The 22,472-nt window shown below is 41.9% G+C and overlaps 1 protein-coding gene across 1 annotated transcript in view; it reads right to left on the bottom strand.

Moving 5' to 3' along the window:
• The window catches only part of Prpf6 (pre-mRNA processing factor 6), a 64,241-nt gene that overhangs the window by 39,453 nt on the left and 2,316 nt on the right, over window positions 1-22,472 (bottom strand). The window contains exons 2-3 of the mRNA NM_001079766.1: window positions 14,039-14,207; window positions 9,908-10,026 (exon numbers count right to left, since the gene is read on the bottom strand). Coding sequence (NP_001073234.1) covers window positions 9,908-10,026; window positions 14,039-14,207 — 288 coding nt within the window. The remainder of the gene's footprint in view (window positions 1-9,907; window positions 10,027-14,038; window positions 14,208-22,472) is intronic.

Raw genomic sequence — 22,472 nt, 5'->3', positions numbered from 1 at the left:
TAGAGAACCCAGGGTTATTTTTCCCAGGACTCACATGGTAGCTCACAGCTCTCTAAGGGGTCCAATGAATGCCTGTTTTTGACATCTATAGGCACTAGGAATGCACTTAGTACATATACACACGTAGGCAAAAAAAGTCATATATATAAAATAAAATAAATCTTTTAAAAAATCCATTAAAAAAAAGAAAATTATCTATTGTAAAACAAAGTTTGTTGTATATCTTAATTAAACAACCAAAAAAGATTCCACACATTTAACAGTTTACTAGAATGTATTATAGATAGGCAACTACAGATATAGTCACTAATCTAGTTGTTCAACTTTTTACCAAAGGAAAACAGGCAGAAACTAAATAAACCAGGTATCTTTCTTTCAGAGAGATTCAAATAATAGTATGGTTACATCAAAATAAATCCATTGCAGTTAGGCATGGTTGCACACACCTGTAATCTGAATGCTGGGAGGCAGAGGTAGGCAAATCTCTGTCAAGTCAAGGCCAGCCTGGTCTATGTTATCTATGTAGGGAGTTCTGTGTAAAGAGACCCTGTCTTTAAAAAAGAAAAAAACAACAAACGAAAAAAATTATAAGGAAAATATATTTACTCCCCTAAACTGCTCACCTGATCACACTTCAACACCTGTACTCTGCAGTGTCAGTTGTAATGCACCAGCCTGACTCCATCTTAAGGATGGAAACCATTTTGTTATAAGGTCAGAAGTTCATTTCCATTTGCTGCAAAATTCAAGTTGACCATGCTTTAACCTGTTTCTGGAACTTGACATGCTCCCCATCCTATGGAGTTTGAGTTACACCTTGAATATGCCCAGACAAGTGTTCTGTGTAATAATTTAAAAAATGTTTAGCAAGTCCCTACATAATCAAAATTCCTCTGGAAATCTCCCAACCCTCAAAACCCCCTAGTCTTGCTGTTTTTTGTACTATATAAACCCTATATTCCTGGGTTCAATGCTATACTTTCAAACCCCAATTTAGGATGACAGCACTGTATGACAGAAAATGAAGCTTGGTTAATCTGACCAAAGATTTTGGGTAATGGGCTTTACTCTCCTTAGGTGGGGTTAACAGTTGTTTCCTCTTGTTGACTGCATGACTGACCAGAAGTTATGGAACAGCCTCTGCCTCCAAATTGCTGGGATCTAAGGTGTGCACCATGCCCACCTCAAAGTACGGTTTCTTCTGAGCACATTAAACTTGTCTTTACTCCCATCCCTTGGGAAGCAGAAGCAGGAAAATCTCTGAGTTCAGGCAGGCCTAGGCTATATTTCAGTAAATTCCAGGAAGCTTGCACTAGGTAATACCCTGTTTCAAAAATAAAAGCAAACAAAACTATATAGCAGCATAATTATGCTTCATGGTATCACTTGTTCACTTCCTATATACTTTCCCAAAATTAGGGCACAGAGTTCAGAACTTGCCATATTAAGTAATATACTGAGAACATAAACAAAACTATGGGGGCTGAGCTGGTGCTGCTATGTGTTCAAGTGCTAAATTCTGAACCCCAAGATCTGGTTGCCCCCAGATGAGTGAATTCTCACATACACTGGCCTTTGTTGTGTAAACCTTGTTCCTCAATTTAAAGTGACTGGTTAATAAAAGGCTAGACCCTGTGGTTGGGCAGTAGAGAGAAAAAGGCATCACCTAAGAATCATTGGGGAGTGCGGGGTGTGTGTGTATGTGTATGTGTCCTCAAGAGAGACCACTCAGGGGGGGAGGGGGATGTTTGCCCGGAAACCGGGAAAGGGAATAACACTCGAAATGTATATAAGAAATACTCAAGTTAATAAAAAAAAAAAAAAAAAAAACCACAGAAAAAAAAAAAAAAAAAAAAAAAAAAAAAAGAGAGAGACCACTCAGAGAAGACAGGAGGAGGCCACCGTGAGGCCAGATGAATCATGAGCACGTAGCCAGGAGAAGTGGACCCTGAGGACAGGCTGACAGAGCAGATATGACCTGGTAAGACTTAAACATCAAGTTAACACAGGGCCTACGGATTGGACGTAACTTGGAATATAGCTCAGGACCTGCCCAATCTTGGCTCACAGCTTGTCAAATAAAATACCAGGCTTCTGTGTCATGTGTAACAGGCGGGCTAGCCACAACGGATCTGACACATTAGAGCTCAGTGTAAAATGCTACCCTAACGCCCTTCAGAACAAATAGAGAGCCTTGCATCTCAGACAGGGCACCAAGTTCCCAGCCTGTCCAACACAGCACCAGTGTCCACCACAGTGACCACCTCAGCTGGGTGAGGTCCCCTATTGTCTGCTTCACCCACCAGCCTCGTCTGACCCAGCCCGTATCACAGTGGAAACATGTGGCATGAACTTCCAAAGCAGTAACTCCAACCAAAACAATCTAGATTTTCACTTGCCACCTTGACTCCATTTATTAACCAGACACTTTAAATTATTTAACACAGAGACCAACATCACTCTTATCTGACCATTTCAAGATGGCAACCCTAGGTGAAGTGGAAACTTAAGGGTTCTCTGGAAAGACAGTTGCGTTGGATAGTGTTTTGCTGGGGCAAACACATGAAGGAACAGTTTGTTAAAGTGGACACAGGTGTGAAAGGCTAAGGCCAACTCGTGAAGGAACACTTCACTGAAGCAGACTCAGGAGAGAGGATGTTCTGCTAAAGCAAACACGTGAAAGAGCACGCGATGAAGGATTCTTTACTAACACGCATGTATTGTTCACCTTACATTACATAGCTGAGCTGCATTTGTCAGGGCTCCACAGAGAGAAACGCAACAAAAGACTTGTGGTGGTGTGCTATAGTCTCCTGCCGCTCCCTCAGACTCAGGCTGATTGGCAGAGTGATGTCAGCTGAGACGGGTGTGTGTGCTGAGGTAAGACCACAGGATATGTGGTGTTTGGAGAATATGAACAGGACTCAGTGGACAGTGACTGGGGCTGAGCTAGGCTTGCTTAGAGTGAGCTGTGCAATGTTTCTGGGTCTCGAGTCTTTGCTGATTTTTGCTTCCCTGAGAGAGGCGCAGTCAAAAACTTCTCCTGGCGTTCCTCCTGGTCCCCTCCTGCTTACTCAAGCCGATGTTCCTGTTACATCCTGCCACCACTACTACTGACCAGATATTTCTATGAGGTGTTTGTGAGTGGATCAAGCTGCTGACACTAGCCTATGACTAAACTGCCAATTTCCAGACAACACAGACAGGAGTTGCTCCAAAGAGCCTTTCTAAACAAGTCCACTTCCCCCATATCCTTTTCTTTCTCACTACCTCTGGTGGGTGGTGGGCTAAAAGGGAGGTTAAAATGGGTTTAAAACATCATTAAAAATAAGGTTTTAAAAAAATTAAAGTTACTGGCAAAACACCATCCAACACAACTGACTTTCCAAAAACTCTTAAGTTTCCACTTCACCTCGGGTTAAAGAGATGGCTAAGGCTAAGGGCACTTGCTGGTCCTACGGAGGGTCAGGTTCAGTTCCCAGTATTCATACGGCATACTGTATGTAACTGTATGTAACTCTAGTTTCAGCTCCAACATGCTCTTCTGGCCTCCATGGTCACCAGGAGCAAACACATCCATGCAAGTGAATTCATATAAAAATAAACCAATAGATATTCAAGATGGCATCCCTAAGATGATCATGGGGGCACAGGCCTATAAATCTGAGCATGCAGAAAGCTGAGACAAGAGCATTCCCATTAATTCAAGGCCATCTGGGCTACATAACGAAACATCACCTCAAGAACCAAAACAGAAAAGAAAAAGAACTGAATATTTCTCAATGGTTCAGAGCTCATACTGCTCTGAAGAAGACCTGAGTTCAGCTCACAGGACACATAAGAATGTAGAGCTTAAGACCTGTCTCAGTGCACCAGTACCTGATGCTGGGAGATGTGTGGCTTAGTGCTGTTCTGCCTGGAATACACCGTTCCTGCCAGCCGGGCACTGACAATTATCACCCAATCCAGGACTTAAACTGTGGTAGAGTGGCTGATGTTTTGCCTTTGAATAAAATGTCCCAGAGGATGGGACCACTGGTCAGCTGCCATGGACTAGATTCTCCACCGGTTGGGGACAATCTGGTCACCTTGCTGCCCAATCCTGACCTGGAGCCACCACAACATGAGTGTCAAGTACTGGCAGAAGCCCATGGGTGGAGGAAAGACCTCTGCGACTGGCTGATTGACCCCTGCTGAAAGCCGAGGACCTTGTCCACATACGGGAACAGTTCTCTTCATGAAGGTCAGAGATAAGTGGGTGCTGCCGTGGTGGACAACACAATGTCATCTGGGATGGCTGAACTTCTACCCCCCAGCACATCAGTGCCGCAGATGCCTTTGCCATCTCTTGGATGCCCTGGAGAAGTCAACAACTGTGAGTACTATTCATTGCTCAGGATATCAGGAGGGAAGAGATTCAGTGACATGGGGCAGTAACAAAACAGATAAAGTGGCTCGGGAAATGGCTATACAGGAGCCTATCCTGGTTACAGGCCTACAAGAGACAGCCACTGGGAACTGGGATTGGACTAAGGGATGTCCTCACTTAGAATGTACAACAGAAGAAAAGGCCCAAATTGCTTAAACAAAAAAAAGACAATGGCATACTTGAGGGAAAACTATATTCCTCAGAGAACAAACAAAAGACTCACTTTGCCAAATACAGAAATGGACTCATTTAGGAGATAAGAAGTTTGTCCAAGTAGTTAAGATATATGTAATAGACTTTAAGATTCTAGCCAAGAGAGGCAGTAAAAAATATAAGGTATGTCAGTAAGTGAATGCTTAGCAAACAAACAGGACAAAGAGACCTAGAGAGTTTAGTGAAAAGTCGAAGTGAACTTCATTGAGATAAAATCAGGAAAATATGATCACAAGTATCTCCTAGTGCTTATAGATACCTTTCCAGGAATAAATAAAAGCTTTCCTCACCAAACAAGAGATGGCCTCGGTAGTCATCAAGAAGATACTGGAAGAAATCTTCCCCAGGTCTGGAGTGCCCAAGGTAATCTGGTCAGACGACGGCCCTACTTTCGTTGCCAAGGTAAGCCAGGGTGTGGCCAAGTATTTAGAGGTCGATTAAAAATTACGTTGTATTTACAGACCTCAAAGTTCAGGACAGATAGAGTAAATAAATAAAACTCTAAAAGAGACCCTGACCAAATTGACCATGGAGACTGGCGCAGACTGGGTGGTACTCCTTCCCTCTTGCTCTCTTCAGAGCAAGAAATACCCCTTCCAGATTCAGCCTTACCCCCTTTGAGATCTTATATGGGACCTCAGCTCCTCTGACTGTATTAGATGATGTTACTAAACCAACATGTCATAGTAATAATGATTTGTATGCCAGGCTAAAAGACCTACAGGTGATACAGAAAGAAATCTGCTGACAGCAGCCTATGCCCTGGGGACCCCCGAGACATCTCATCAGTTCCAGGTCGGAGACTCGGCTACATACAATGGCACCGAACCCAGACACTCGAGCCTCACTGGAAAGGACCATACCTGGTGCTGCTGGCCACCCTGACAGCCATCAATTCTCAGCCCTCACCAGCCGCGTACTAGCTGTTGGGGCTGAGAGCTGGGACCTAGAGGGACACTCAACATGTTTGCCCTGGGTTCCATCGAGATAGGTGTGAGAATAGGCTTGACTCCTACAAAAAGATAGAGACACTTAACAAGGTTGGCTTGAGTCTTGGTTCACTCAGTCTCCCTGGATGACTACCCTACTCTCTGCTATGGCTGGGCCATTACTAATAATTTTCTTGGTTTTAGTTTTTGGCCCCTGCGTGACAAACAGGTTAATTGCTTTTGTTAAAAATCGAGTGGGTGATGTGCGGTTGATGGTTCTGAGACAACAGTACCAGTCAAGACAACTGGTGAGACCAAATACGAGATTTGATATCAAAATTCTAAGATTAGAATTACTCAGTAGAAGAAGAGGGGAATGAAAAGGAAAATTATACAGATTTAAGGTTTAAAAATATAAAGTTAAAAGAATAAGTTTCAAAATCCACACTCAGGGCTAAACACTTTCCAGGCAGGGCGGGGCCCGCCCTGCAGTCAAGACTGACAGGCCATAAAGATGCAGAAGGGCACCTCCCCCAGCTTACTCAGAGTCACACTTTAACCAGATGTCCTTCAAACCCTGATAAGCCCCTAGCTTCTAAAATCCCGAACGCCCCAGTCAGCACGTACTCTTCTGCTGTGCTGCAATCTCACTGCTGTGTTTAAATGAGCCAATCACTTACAACCATGCCAAAAATTAGCCGCCACTGTTTGAAACAGCCAATTGTGTGAAACCGCGCCAAACCCCCTAGCCTTCCCTATATAAACCTCTGACTTTTGAGTTTCGGGGTCGACTCCTCTGTCTCCTGCTTGGGATAAGTGTCGGCCCGGAGATCTCTGTAATAGGTCTCCGTAATAAACCTCACCTTTGCTTATTACATCCAAAATGATCTCTCTGTGTCTGGGGTCCGTGATTTCCCGAGACTTGAGTAAGGGTCTCTCTCTGCGTGGGATCTTTCATTTGGGGGCTCGTCCGGGATCGGTGTTTCCTGGGTCGCGCCATCCTGAGACTTGAGCTAGGATCTTTCAGAATAGCTCACAACTTCCTGTAACTCGTGTCTGTTTTCTGGCCACCAATATGCATAGATACATACACACATATACATAGTTTAAAACCTTTAATCCTAGGACTCAGGATGAAGGAGTAGGCCATTCTGGTCTACATAGCGACTTCCAGGGTAGTCAGAGCTATGTAAAGAAACTCTGTCTCAAAAACCAAAATAAAATAGGGCTGGTGGCACAGCCATATCTACTGGAAATGTTGAGAGTCATGAAGCCACCACGGCTTCATGACAGTCCCAGCAAAGCTGAGCTGAATGCTAAAATTGCTGTCTGCTCTCTAACTTTTGGGGTTTGGTCTCTATGTGCTGCATTCCTAGACACTTTCTGCACTATGATTCATTTTATGTCTTTTCCTGAGAAAAATTATGCCCGAGTCTTTTTTAGAAAAATCCTAAAATTAACTTTATCTGGCCACTATTTGGAAGTCTTCCTTATGCCCGGGAGATCAGTAAGCACAGATAAGCACATAGCTGGATGAGGCAATCACCCCAGGAAACCTCTTGGGGTATCTGCAGGATAAACAGACAACTGACAGACTCTGACTGGCCAAGAAAAAAGGTTACAGATTCAAGGCTTCTTTTTACTATTATAGCTTAAGAGATCTCTGAAAATGTAGTTTAAAGATAGAGGGTATACCCCTGGAGGAACAGAACTCAGTAATTAAGTTAGACTGACTAAAATAAGCATTTCCTACTTCAGAGTGTAGATGATGAAGCATATGGTAAAAGAATTTAGGCATTAGTATTTGCTGCTCATAGCAAGACTAGTGCAGATACTTTCTCTTTCTCTGGAGTGCTTTCAAACTGCAAACACTGCCAGTCTAAAAGCAGGCTGTCATATAACAAACGTGTTTGCTTTGAAGGAGATATTCTTTAAATTCTTTAAATTGGAGTTATAGAACTAATAATATATCTGTTCTGTCTGTATTTTCTAATTGTGACTGAACTTACAACTCTGAACATGTAATGAAAAATCAAACACACAATCTGTACTTCTTGGAAAATCATTGGTCTATCTTTGTTCTGTGAGACTCTTATAGATAAAGTAGCACCTGGAAGCTGGTCAGTCTGAGACTCCCCTGAACACCATCCCCGACTCACTCGTCCCTCCCCTACCAAGTCTTCATCTCCTCGGCAGGCTGCAGGGTCAGCAAGACTCTCCTCTAGGGGAAGGCCCCCAACCCATCCCTGCCCCTCACCTCCTACCCCACCCCACTCCCACCTCTGGTAGGCTGGAGAAACAGGGTATTTAAATTCAGTGGCTGCTCTTCAAAGAATGTAGATTTCATTCTCAGCACCCCACATGACAACTTACAACCATCTGTAACTCTAGTCCCAGGGGAATCCAATGCCTTCTTTTCACCTTCAAAGCCACCTAGTGTTTGGTTTCAGACCCCCAAATATATAGGTGAAGTACACATTTTATATAACAAAGCAGATCTAGCCTCTTCTCCCAGCATCCCTTAGTCCCTACCTGGCATACCTGGCCTGCCCACAACCCTGAACTTTCCAGCCTAGGGGCTGAGATAGCCTTCACCCAGGGGCTCTTCCCTACATAATCCACACATTTTGGTCTCTCCCCACTTTCTCCCTTTTTCTCGCCCTCTCTCTGCCATAAGCTCTTTCTCTCTCTCTCTTCCTCCTCCCCTCCATCTCCCTCCCTATGGTGATTTCCTTGGCCTCCTTCCTTGGGGCCAGTGAACTTGCCTGCAGTCTCCCAATAAACCTGTGTTTATATATATTTTAATCTGGCTTGAACTGGCTTATTTCACCAGTGGAAAAATAACATCACCAGCTATACATAGAGTCAAAACACTCATATACATAAAAATAATACAAGTTTTAGAAAGATTCTTAAAAGTTTAAAATAATTATTTAAAAAAAGAAATAAAGAGAAAATAAAATTTAAAAAAAAAAAAAAAAAAAAACCAGGCAGTGGTGGCGCATGCCCTTAATCCCAACACTTAGGAGGCAGAGGTAAACAAATCTCTTAGTTTAAGGTCAGCATGATCTATAGGAAACCAGGACTGCGCAAAGAAGCCATCTTAAAAAGTCAAAAAAAGAAAAAGGAAAAATAAAAAGTTAGATGAGGATATATAGCTGAGGGGTTAATTCCCTGGTATCACAAAAGAAAACAAGCAAAAAAAGGGGGGGGGGGGCATACAGTTAATTCACTGGTGAAGCATCTGCCTAGCACACACAAGGTAAGATCCCACCAAAAGACAAAACAAAATAACCCAACAGCTGGGCACGCAGGCGCACAGCTTTACTCCAGGCACCTAGGAGGCAGAAGCAGGTGTTGCTCTGATCAGTATGGTTCAAACAGTGAGTTCTAGGGCAGTCAGAATTATATTCTGAGACCCTAGCTGGGGAGGGGGGCATGGTTCCCAGGTTTCGGCCTCTGCATACTCCCTCAAAAAAGGTAGCACTGCTGGACATGGTGGTGTACACACTAAAGAGGCAGAGGAAGACAGGTCTCTGTCAGTTCCAGGCCAGCCAAGCTACACAGTGAGACCCGGTCTCAAAAGCAAGAAGGAAAAGAAAAGTGTAGGCACAATATTATTGTGGCCTGTGTAAAGATTACCCTTGTATTAATCAAATGCTAATTGTGTGCCCCCATAACTGGTTGCGATCCCTATTCTGAGAAATATTCTGAGAATAATCTTCATTCTGTCTCAAAATTGTGTAAACACCGCTCCCCAATTATTCCCCATCTGGTAAGTAACAGTCAGTGACTGAGCAGGGGAGAAAATGGGGGTAGACTTCCAGCCAGGGGAAGAGGAGGGAGAGAGAGGAAGTGGGGATCCAACCAGGGGTCCAGGAGACACCATGAGAAAACAGCCGGAGCAGAGAAAACCACGCAGGGACACTGGCTGGGAGGGGGCCAGATTAGTTTACGTGATTAAAAAGATTAAGACTGCTTGGCGGTGCCTTAAAGTTTTAAATAAATAAAACAGTCAGTCTAAATTATTTGGGAGCTAGCTGAGTTAGGAGAAAACAGCAACATTTATAAATCTGCACTAACAAAAAGTAACCCTGATCACAGTCAAAGAAACACTCCACATTCTGCTACTCCTGTGGCAGCTTCTAAGCTTTGAGGCTGTTCTGCAAAAACACAGCACTTATGCAGGTACAGCTGTTACAAACTAAGGTCCAAGTAGCCGCCAAAGTCAACATCCAGACTATTATTGCAACTTTCCTCCCAAAGCAAAATAAAACAGAACAACAAAAAATTATTTTGTCTGAAAGGTGGATAAATTCAGAATGAAATAGCATACCTTCTCTCTTTTCTTCTCTCATCCATCCTCTTATCCAGAGCTGCGTAAATAGCATCTGCTTCCTCATCATCTTTTTCATAGGGCCCACTTGAGAAGAGGCTTCCAGCATAGCCATTAAACTAAGAACCAAACAACATATTTAAAGGATCAGCTTCCCACCAACACAGAAAGCACACAAAACACTCACATACATAAAATAACTAAAGCTTAAAAAAAAAAAAGCCAGAGGGGCTATTCCAGTTGGAGGAAACTAAGCATACTAGTTCATTTCTGTTGCCATCATAAAATATCCTGTTTAAACAACAACAACAACAACAACAACTTAGGGAAGACAGGGTTTATATGACTTTCTTGTTACAATTCCAGGAGAATCATGGAGGAAGGCCTGAGAGAGCTGACCATAGCACATCCGCACTCAAAGGCAGAAAATGAACACAACCTGCTCCCATCTGCTCACGCATCACGCACACACTCAGGGCCCATGAAATGCTGCCCCTTCATTCAGGGTGGGCTCTCCTACCCCAATCAATCATCAAGACAAACTCCAATAGACAGGTCCACAGGACAGTCTGATCCTGATAATTTCTTTATTGAAACTTTCTTCCCAGGTGACTCTAGATTATGTCAAACTGATAGTTAAAATAAAATTCAAATAAAATCTGTAGGTTAGTTACTAATACAGTGTCAATATTAATTCTAGGTTTCCATAATTTATTAAAATTTGTAAGATGAGATAAAATTTGAAAGAGCGTATAAGAACTTTCTTTTTTGAGACAGGTTTCACTGTGTAGATCTGGCTGGCCTGGAACTTGCTATGCAGAACATGCTGACCTCGAACTCACCTGCTTCTGCCTTCTGAGTGCCAGAATTAAAGGCACAGGCCACTATGACCAATACTTTATTTACTTTTAGTATTTTATATATTCTGAGACACAGTCTTACTATGCATTCCTGACTGGCCTGGAAGACTCTGTGTAGACCAATCTAGCCTCGAACTCACAGAGATCCACCTGCCTCTGCCTTCTGACTACTGAAATTAAAGGCATGCGCCATCACAGCTGCCTTGTTTTTTACCTAGGGGTGTGGGTGTGGGTGTGTGGGTGTGGGTGTGTGGGTGTGTGTGTGTGTGTGTGTGTGTGTCACACATGCAAATTTGTAGGAATGCATGTGACTGCAAATGTGCAGATGACCAGAAACACTGGATTCCTCTGGAAATGGAGTTAGAAGTAATGTGAGCAGTTTAATGTTGGTGCTGGGAACTGAACTAAAATCCTTTGGAAAAACAGCAAGTACTCTTAACCACTGAACTATCTCTCTGGCCCTTTCTAATTTTTTTAGGAAATTATTTTCCCAAGTCCCTTCAAGTTTAAAATTATTTCAAAATGAACATTCTACCAATAGTTTTTTTCCTCAAAGATGTTCGTTAGACATGTTAAAAAGCCTCATGAAAGACGTCAGTTTCATATACCAAGCAACTAAGAAGTTCAACAATGAAGTCAAAGCAGCATTAGCACCGTCCCCAGAGTATCCAGCAAAAAAACCTCGAGAGTGAGGTACTCTGAACCTACACGTGCATCTCCTTACGAAAGAGACCTAAGCAGTGCAGTCCTTTACTACTCTCTCTCAGACTGCTAAAGACAGAGAATGAGTCTAAGCCACCTCCTGTGGGAGCTCCTCAGCCCTCCTTGTGGCTGGTGAGAGCTGCCACAAAAGCCCAACAGAAGTTACTTCATCGAGAACTTTATCTCTTCATTCAGAGCACAACTGTGCCAATAATGCATTCTGTAAGTATTCTATTTTTATTTCTTAAATTCTGTCATTTAATTTGCATTCTTACACATATGTCTCATGATGGTTTTGTTTTTATTTGTACATTATCCAGTTATTTTCCCATGAGACCACAGGAAAAGAATAAATCTTGTTAGGATTATACTTAAGCAAGAAAAGAAGAGAAAACACTACAAAATCAACAAAATAACAAGAATCAATATACACCACTCTATAAGAACTCTGAATATTAATGGCCTCAATTTCCTAATCAGCACTCACAGGCAGCTTACAATTGCCTCTTACTCCAAGGGGCTTTAATAAGTTTCTGGCCTCTATAAGGTGCTTGCACATATGCTCACACACAATTTCAATAAAATCAGGACCGGAGCCATTGTGTCTAGCATGAATTTAGTAGAGCCATTGTGTCTAGCATGAATTCTGGAGTGATAGCACCTAGACTTTGATGTAGGCTTTTGTAAATAGTGATTGCTACCTGAGCTTTATGGAGGATTCACAAAGCTTTTGCATAACTTAGTCCTGTGACACACCAGAGAAGCCAAGAAGTCTCCTAAGGATGAAGACTCCTTCTGACAATCTCTAGCTCAGATAATAGGTTTTGGTATTTTGAAATTAACTTGCTAAAGGTACCTTTTGTGTAACAACAAAGAGGATCTGCAAATGGAGTTCAGAGTTCAGTCCTACAGAGGCTGATCCCCCTGCTGCTGAGAAGCCTAAATTCAGCCTGCAATGTCTCTTTCTTGGATAGATGGTTCCAGAACACAGGATGCCTCCCAACGAATTATTGGTCAAGGAAGCCCCAAAGGCTACCTTTAAAACAATACCAACTGTTGCCATTGTTCTTGGTTGCCCTCCACAGCAAGAAGGCAAGACCCTCTTGCTGAAGACATTGGTTGCTGGACACAGAAAATTTCAGAAAAACTGGAATTGACCTGAAACTTTCTTGCTGCTGGCTGACTTTTGTAAAGCTGAAAGGTGTCATGCAGGTCATTTAGGAAGAAATGTCATTAATGGCATTATACCATAATATTAACATATTATTAATGTTGAATGCTACAATGCAGGTCTTCCAAGCAAAATGTACCCATGGGTGCAATAGGGGCATGAAATGTAGGGGGTTGAGCTGGAGAGATGGCTTAGTGGTTAAAAGCACTGACTGCGGGTTGGGGATTTAGCTCAGTGGTAGAGCGCTTGCCTAGGAAGCGCAAGGCCCTGGGTTCGGTCCCCAGCTCCGAAAAAAAGAACCAAAAAAAAAAAAAAAAGCACTGACTGCTCTTCCAGAGTACTGAGTTCAAATCCCAGCAACCACATAGTGGCTCACAACCATCTGTAATGAGATCCGATGCCCTCTTCTGGTGTGTCTGAAGACAGCTGCAGTGTACTTATATATAAAACAAATAAATAAATCTTTAAAAAAAATGTAGGGGGTTAATCAAGTACTTGAGGCCCACTCCATTGGAATAATTCATGCATGGGTCTATAAAACCTGCACAAAAGCCTATGGCTTGGGAGATCACAGGTCGTAGGGAGAAACCTACTTCTATTGCTTTGCTAAATGGAACTGTCAAATTGCTTTCTACTTATGTTTATATCCATAGACCCAGGATACTCTAGTCTTTACCAAAAGAGCCTTCTGCAGTGAATAACAGTCAATGAAAAAAAAAAATTAAGAAATTGTCAAAGTACTAAGAATAAATTACAGTAAGTGCTCATTCCTAAAATATCTATATCATCCCATCCCCCTTCAAAACTAGAGATAACCACTGAGGAGAGGTTACAAAAGGGGGAGGGGGGCATGAAACGGGGGGAGGGAGGGGAATGGGGGAGGGGTGTGCTGTGAAATGCTATCTTCTGGGTATGACACAGCTCCTGCACTGGGAAACTCACTGCACACTTACTGGTACCTGCACAAAGCAAGGCTAACAACATCAGTCAACATTCCAATAGGTTGCACTAACTGGACTCAGTGAACCAAAAAAGAAGAGATCATGAAGATGAGGAAGAGACCTGTTGGGTCAGGTGGATCAGGAGTAGACATGATCAAAGCACATTGTATACACGGGGGAAGCTGTCAAATACATAAAACATTCTAAAAAACGTCAGTTTTTAGAGGTTAGAGAGATAGTGCAGCAGTTAAGAATACATTCTGCTCTTTCAAAGGACCCTAGTTCAGTTCCCAGCACCCACACGGGGAGACTCACAAACACCTTTAACCCCATCCCCTGGAGAGGTCCAAGGGCTCTGGCCATCTCAGTCTGTGCGTTCATGTACACAGACACATACTCATACACCTAACTTAAAAATAATAAAAATCAATCGTTAACAGCTATTTTTTTAGATCACCTCATCGTAGTTGGTATCGTTCAGATCCTCATCATCGTCATCAGCAGCCTGGTTTTTCTTCATCTGGTCCCCCACAGTTCTCTTCCCTGGTGGGGCATGGCGGTCGTCCACAGGGTCGTTTGCATCCCGAGCAGGCCCAATGTCTGATCGGGTGGTGAAGCCTGTGGCACTAGAGGAAGCCCAGAGACATCATTATTTAAGTGACCCTGATCCTACGCTCTCTTCTGACCAACAGTTCGTAACATCATGTCTCTTCTCACACCTCTGCCAACATCCAGAGATTCTCATACCAACTGGACTCCTACACATTCCTGGCCTTTGTTGCTAAACGTTTAACCTATGAGGTCAGAGAGTTTCTCTTCATCTCAAGGTGTCTCCATTTCTCCTTCACATCACTGTACAGGCCTTCAGAAGTCTTGCCAGTTCTCACCTCACAGTTCCAACTGGCTGTTGAGCATGAACTCTCCACTTTCACCAAGAGCAAACTGAGTTTCCTCCTTTACGCACTCAGCAGCTGTTCCAATGATCAGCCATTAACAGACACTCCATATCAAGCACTATCTTGTCATCTGTCTCCCATTTGAGCTCTCTCCATCCTGTCTGCTGACAAGTCACCACTAGCATGGCTGGTGCCATTTACTATTCCTACCTCCAGCCTACTCCTACTTCAACTCATCTGCCAGGTGATCCTTCTCAAAATGTAGCTCAGAAAATTATGGGAGCTGATGCGGGATATTTAATCAAACTGTGAACCCCAAGACTGCATTATCTACATTTTTAGTTGTGGTTTGGCTCAGCCTTAGCACACAGCTTTAATCAAGAGCTTTCTGCTTGAATATTGTTAACAGGATTAAATAAAGTCGACCACAGGTCAAGAAAAATAAAGATTAGACTTGAATAAGTGAGGCTTCCTGAATAAGGAGAAGCAATAATAGTTCATCTGATAGCTTGGTCAATCAGTCCAAACTAACTTACGGGCATTTTCAAATGATAATTTAACAAAGGCACACCTGCCTTACTGGCATGAAATGAAAAGTGGGTTTTCTTAAATCATGTTCTTAATTTCATGTTAGAACGTTAGACTATAGATTGCCACATGGCCCACGCCATCTTGGACATTAGTTTGAGTTTTTTCCTTAAATAAGAAGAATATTTTTGTTGTTCGGTATTAAAAACACAGTTAAGGGGGCTGGAGAGATGGCTCAGCGGTTAAGAGCACCGACTGCTCTTCCAGAGGTCCTGAGTTCAAATCCCAGCAACCACATGGTGGCTCACAACCATCTGTAATGAGATCTGATGCCCTCTTCTGGTGTGTCTGAAGACAGCTACAGTGGACCTATATATAATAAATAAATAAATGTTTAAAAAATAAATAAATAAATAAAAAACAAAAACACAGTTAAGACATTTAAAGCATTTTAAGTAAATTCGGAGGGTGACTACAGTTCAAACTTGTTTTCTAAATTTCTAAGACTTGGAGTGATTTGGAGCTAAGATAAAATATTTGAGCAGAGCAGTACAGCCCATGCCTTTAATCCCAAAGGATCTCTATAAACTAATTGTTTCCTAAATTCAAGAGTTAGGGCGAACAAGGTGGTGGTAGCACATGGCTTTAATCCCACCACTCAGGGACAAAACTACAGAGGCAGCTCCTAACTGGTATGTTTGCACACTAGAGAAGCCACACACCACATTTACAGATTATTATTATAAAAACCCTCCATACAGTTACTAGAAAGGCAGCCGCTCCCAATGGGGACAGGAACAAAGAACAGCTTTTGCGACTGCCAATGAGCTCATCGACCGACCAATATTGAACTAGACGATACCCTAATTATGAAGACCGTATTTACTGGTGAATTGGAACTCTTCATAAAGCAAAAAGGAGTCCACCTACATTATTACAACATATTGGGCATTGTTATAGTCTAACCCCACTCCCACCCCCACCCCCAGAATAGCTGTAGCCATTTTGTTCCATGCCTGCCAGCTATTTCATATTGTTGCCAATCATTGACACAGAGAAGTGACTTGGCTCAGAACAAGGACATGATGACCATGTTCTGTATGAGGTTTGCTAATCCTAAGAAATTTCCAAAGCTTTACATAGGACCCATCAAATCAAAGGTCAATGTGAATTGCTATGTCTAAAATATCTTGATTCAGAGCTGATCGCCCGGCAGCACTTTGTGCACCTGGGTATGAACTCATTGTGGTTTTTTCCTTTAATAAAAAGTGTTAAATAAGCTTAAACACTGCACTTATATAAAGGGAAAGGTCACTATGTCTATTTATCCACGCATACTAAGGTATCTTTAATTTCGAATTTTCCAAATAATTTATTTAACTTCAATTGAAAAATCATACTTTTTCTGTTGCCAAAATACATTTTGCCCTAAGAAGGACATAACCGGCCAAAAAAGAAACCCCCAGAGCTAGGGCTGGGGCAGGATTTTGCTTATATCTTTTCAGGAGAATAAAAGCATCCAACTAAGGAAACCGGGGATGACCAGGCAAGTGAAATACCTGAAGAAAAAGGATGGATCATCAAGAGAAAATGTTCCAAGGAGAGTGTAATAAATTAGCCAAGTGATATCACCTACCTTCAGTTGACTGGCCTAAAATCCTGGCATGGAGACCCCAGTCTAACGCTGGCATCCATGCCACTATCTTGACCCAGCCACTGCCCCTTCCTGCCAGATAACAATCACCCAATGCGGGTCAGGAACTGGACAGCCCAGGCAGGCTCTCCCTTCATTTCTTCCTGCCATGCAGTTGGCCAACCCATGGTGGTTACCAAATGCTTGTCTCTGCTGCCCTCTACAGGGCGTAGAGAGAATCTCTTATAAACGTCACCTGTCAATAAAAAAGCTATGGACAATGAGATGAGGCAGAAAACAGGAGGTGGGACAACCAGCGCAGAGAAAGAGAAAGAGAATTCTGGGAAATAATGAGAAGTGCGGGAGGTTCACCCCGAAGGCTGAGGAGTCAGACATAAACCAGCACATAGCTGAACTCAAGTAAGAATAAACGTAATAAATTAAGAGCTAATTGGAGAACAAGCCGAAGCATATTCATTAATAAATAATTAGTCTCGGAATTCTTATTTTTGGGAATTATGTGGTCACGCATAAAAACCGCTTTACAGATGGTGCTCAACATGGAAGACATGTAATCCAGACCTTTTAACTTCATATTCAGCTCTTAGACAGAGTCGTTGTTACAGGGAACTTATGAGAACAGTAGAAAACCTAAGGTTTCAGACTGTGTCCACCACAGGGCACTAAACATCAGGCAAGAACTTACAGGAATTCAAACTTAAAAAAAAAAAGAGCAAAGGCCTGCTTCCAGGTTTCAGAGAAGTTCCTAGTTTTGGTCTTTTAAATGATTGCTTAGCAATGGCAGTTTCTCAGGAGGCCAGATGCAGCCTCTGCAAAGGTTTGGGGATGGGGAGTGGGGCAGGGGGTGGGAGTTGGAGAGATGGGTCAGTGGTTAAAAGCGGTGACTCTCTGAAGAAGCCCCTGTTGAGTAGAAAAACAAGATCTGGGCTGGAGAGATGGTCCTGAGTTCAAATCCCAGCAACCACATGGTGGCTCACAACCATCTGTAATGCGATCTGATGCCCTCTCCTGGTGTGTCTGAAGATAGTGACAGTGTACTCACATAAATAAAAAAAGAAAAAGAAAAGATTTTTCCCACAAACACCTCTCAGAGCAGTTTCCAAATCAGACTGGAGGAGGCTAAGAGAGATGGGGAGAGGCCCAAGCTGAAGGAGTTGCTGCTGGCCAGACAGGTGCTGAGTGCAAAACAGCTTCCAAGAGCTCGCCCATACCCTCCTGGTGAACAAAGAGACAGAGGCGGGCGAATGACAGTGGGGTGAGCAGAAGCAAAACACAGACTGGGAGACAAAAGGAAATCCAAAACAATATAACTTCTGACAAGGTTAAAAAAATGACTAAAGGATAAAAAAAGAAGACTAGATGTGAAAAACTGTAGACAGGTAAAATGAAATTAAAATTAATAAAATTAAGTTTTTGTTACTAATCTATTAAGTTTTTTATACATTCTTAAAGTCGGCTTTAGAAATATAAGAAAAGATGAAGAGTAGATAAGGGTTAGAAGAATTAGAACAAGAAAAGGAGAAGTACGAAAAAATAGGTCTTATAAGAAAAACTAAAAAAAAATTATAAATGAAATTGAGAAATACACTAAAATAGAAAAAGAAGAAATAATGGTAAAGCACCACCATATAACAAAAATCAGAAAAGTCAGACAAAGGTTGTTAGAAAACCAACCTCGGCTTATCCTGTTAGTGTACAACAAATGCCAACAGACAATGGCCACCTCAGGAAGAATGTAGATGGCATCCCATAAAAAGATAGATTTTAAAAATTATAAAGATGCAGCTATAATATGAAAAATAATCTCCAAAGGTCTAAAGAAAAGCCAAACTGTCGAAGATTTTAATTGTGGCAAGCAAGGTCATTTAAAAAGGGATTGTAGGGGTTGGGGATTTAGCTCAGTGGTAGAGTGCTTGCCTAGAAAGCGCAAGGCCCTGGGTTCGTTCCTCAGCTCTAAAAAAAAAAAAAAAAAAAAAAAAAAAAAAAGGGGTTGGAGAGATGGCTCAGTGGTTAAGAGCACTGACTTCTCTTCCAGAGGTCCTGAGTTCAATTCCCAGCAACCACATGGTGGCTCACAACCATCTGTAACGGATTCTTGTGTATATGAAGACAACTGCAGTGTACTCACATACATTAAATAAATAAAATATTAAAAAAAAAAAAAGGGATTGTAGGCAAGGTGTTCCTAGAAAGTGTTTTTTCTACAGATAATTCAAAAAGAAGGCCCAGCCTTCTAGAATATGCAGAATGTGTGGCAAAGGTCAGCATTGAACTCATTGATATAGATCAACAAGAGACAAGGTAATCCTTTGCCAAGAAATGCCCCAAAAGAGCCCAGTATCAAATCCAAGTTCGCCATCTCAGGTCAGCAGTGGAGAAACTCATCCACACAGTTGAACAGCACTGCTCTGGATATAAACATCAAAAACCCAGATATCAAAATCAGAGCAGCTTCGATAGATAAAACAAAGAGCTCAAGAGAGACCAAAGAAAGATGTAACAGAGATGTTTGATAAAGTGGCCAAGAAAACCTCCCAGAGATAATAATCTATTATTTAATCTATTACTAGAGATGATTATTTAGTGAAGTATATATTATTATATACTATTTAATCTATTGTTATTAATCTATTATTATTGTAGGTTAAAAAACTTGCTTCCAGAACAAAATGGCTAGCTAGATCATCCAGCATCAGACTGTTCCAATCAGGATTTCCTAAGTCCTGACCTTTCTCAGCATGAAGACACTGGACAAATGTTACACCAGCTTTCTTTTTTTTTTTTTTTTGGTTCTTTTTTTTCCGGAGCTGGGGACTGAACCCAGGGCCTTGCGCTTCCTAGGCAAGCGCTCTACCACTGAGCTAAATCCCCAACCCCAGCACCAGCTTTCTTAAAGTAAAACTTGACCATTTTACCAATTTTCTTTGGGCCTCATAAGAAAATGACACCTCTGAAGAGCAGGAAGCAATTTTGAGAGAATGATACCTCATTCCCAAAAAGTGGGGTGGGTAGTTTTTAGTCATTTGATGGGTGATAGGTGTTTGTCATCAAAAGGCAGGGCAGGTGGTTAAAAATTGTTAATGGTTTTGGTCAGGGAGGAAACAAAGCAAGGGAGGTTACATTCAGGGATTTCTTTTTCTTTCTTTCCTCTATCCTTTCTCTCCTATCTAGTGTTGGAGGGGAGAGAGAAAAGGGATGAAAATAAAATAGGGGGATATAATTCTAGAGAGACTCTCATATAGGCATCAATAAAAAAACCTATAGCTAATGAGCTGAGGCAGGAGACAGGGCGGGACACTAGCAGGAAGAAAGAGGATTCTGGGAAATAAAGAGAGGCTGAGGAAGAAGCAGTCCAGGACTGAAGGAGAGGTAACTAAACAGCAGGTTGATGAATTCATCAGGTTAGAATCAAGGGGAGATCTGAGCTGACAGGAGATCAGATGTAAACCAGCAGGTAGCTGAATTCAAGAGAGAATAAAGAGGAGATCCACACTGGACTAGGACACGAGAAGCTGAGGACAGGTAACTAACCATGTGGAAGACACAGAATAGGTTGAACGGGTTAAATGAGTTATGAGTTAGTCGGGGAATGAGCCAAAGTCATGGCCTAGGCATTTAATAATAAACAGTCTCAGAGTCATCGTTCTGGGAGCAGGGGCAGAAAAGAGGGAGAACAGATTTATTTTTTACATATAGGAAAATATATTTGGTTACAACATAAAATGTTTCAACTCTGTTTAAGGTATTGTACCTATGGGATTCTTAAAACCTCAATGTTAAGTTCTAGTACTTTTGAAACATACTATTATAAACTGCTAAGGATAATTAAATGCGAGTTAGTAGTCACACAATCAAACTCATGGTCATGCTAGACAGCAGTCTAGTTTACTACAAAAATATGTTTTCAAAATTGAAAGTATAGTAAATAGCTAGAAACAAACAATCTATATATAGTTTTCAAAAACCTGAGATCTACAAATATGGCATTTAAAGATGTTTTATAATTAAAAGATCTGGCGGTTGGAGAGACTACTGCTCTTCCAGAGGTCCTGAGTTCAACTCCCAGTAACCACACAGTGGCTCACAACCATCTGTAATGGGATCTGATGCCCTCTTCTGGTATGTGAGAAGACAGTGACAGTGTACTCACATGCATAAAATAAATAAATCTGGGCTAGAGAAATGGCTCAGTGGTTAAGAGCACTGACTGCTCTACCAGAGGTCCTGAGTTCAATTCCCAGAAACCACATGGTGGCTCACAACCATCTGTAATGGGATCTGGTGCTCTCTTCTGGTGTGTGTGAAGACAGTAACAGTGTACTCATATAAACAAATCTTTAAAAAAAAAAAGAAAGCATAATCTGTCAATAAAAAAGCTTGGGGTTGGGGATTTAGCTCAGTGGTAGAGCGCTTGCCTAGGAAGCGCAAGGCCCTGGGTTCGGTCCCCAGCTCCGAAAAAAAGAACCAAAAAAAAAAAAAAAAAGCTTATGGCCAATGAGCTGAGGCAGAAAATAAGAGGTGGGACATTCAGTAGGGAGAGAAAGAATTCTGGGAAATGGTGAGAGAGAGCATATATATATATATATATATATATATATATATATACTTTGTCTTGATACTAGTAGTCACACAAAGTACTAACTAATTCTAGAAATAAGCTTCATCTAGCTTTCTGTATGTGTTTTCAGGTTTGAGTCTGAAGCAGATAATCAGGAACAAAGTTTGTATACCTGATAGTTGTGGTCCTCAAACCTTTCAAAGATCTGTTGGCATCAAAGACTATGGCATTTTTTCCTTTTTTTTTTTTTTTTTTTTTTTTTTTTTTTTTTTTTTTGAGCTGGGGACCAAACCCAGGACCCAAGCGCTCTACCACTGAGTCAAATCCCCAATCCCCTGACTATGGCATTTTTTTTTTAATTCTTTTTTTCAGAGCTGGGGACCGAACCCAGGGCCTTGTGCTTGCGAGGCAAGTGCTCTACCACTGAGCTAAACCCCCAACCCCCTGACTATGGCATTTTAAATGTTTAAGTTTGCTACAATAAACTGTGACCATTCCTAACAATAACTTTTGAGGTCTCCAAGAAGATGGGGCCCTGCAACAATGAATCCACCTGGATTGTGGTGATGCTAACCACTGAGAAAAACTGCCCATGCCTCTTCTACCACCAGGGTCTGTACAAACAGTGGACACCTTTGGGTTCCCTGCAGTGCTTCACCTAGCCAGGATTGCCACTAGGCTGACAAACAGCCCCCCCTCAACCCTGTCCCCCCAAATATCAGCTTTGGACTACAAATTGCTCAGGACATTCAAACTGCTGAGTTCATATGAGACTGAAACAAACATTTTACAGAACTTTGAATTCAAAATACTTAATCCTAAGTAAAACTGCCAAATACAATCAAGCTGGACATTGTGGAAAGCTTAGCAGAAATGGCTTCATTATTGTAAATAGTTTGGCTGTATTACAGTTAAAGCCTTCTTTTTACTTAGACAAAAAGGGGAAAATGATGCAGGATATTTGTCACACCGTGAACTCAATTGTGTTATTTACTGGAAAAACTGGTTTCTCGTTGTGGTGTGGCACAGTCTAGGCACACATTTAATCCAAGGGCTTTCTCCTTTAATAGTGCTAAGAGGATTAAATAAAGTCAACCACTGGTCAAGAAGCAGAGCAAACAACCAACTGACAGGAAGTGAATATAGGGTTATTAAGAAAAACCCAGGGGGTTGGGGATTTAACTCAGTGGTAGAGCTCTTGCCTAGCAAGTGCAAGGCCCTGGGTTCCGTCCCCAGCTCCGAAAAAGAGAAAGAA

Source organism: Rattus norvegicus, chromosome 3 (assembly GCF_036323735.1).
Source record: "Rattus norvegicus strain BN/NHsdMcwi chromosome 3, GRCr8, whole genome shotgun sequence".
Classification (NCBI taxonomy): Eukaryota; Metazoa; Chordata; class Mammalia; order Rodentia; family Muridae; genus Rattus; species Rattus norvegicus.
The sequence above is the reverse complement of the archived record's forward strand: the minus strand, read 5'-3'. Positions and strand labels throughout refer to the sequence as shown.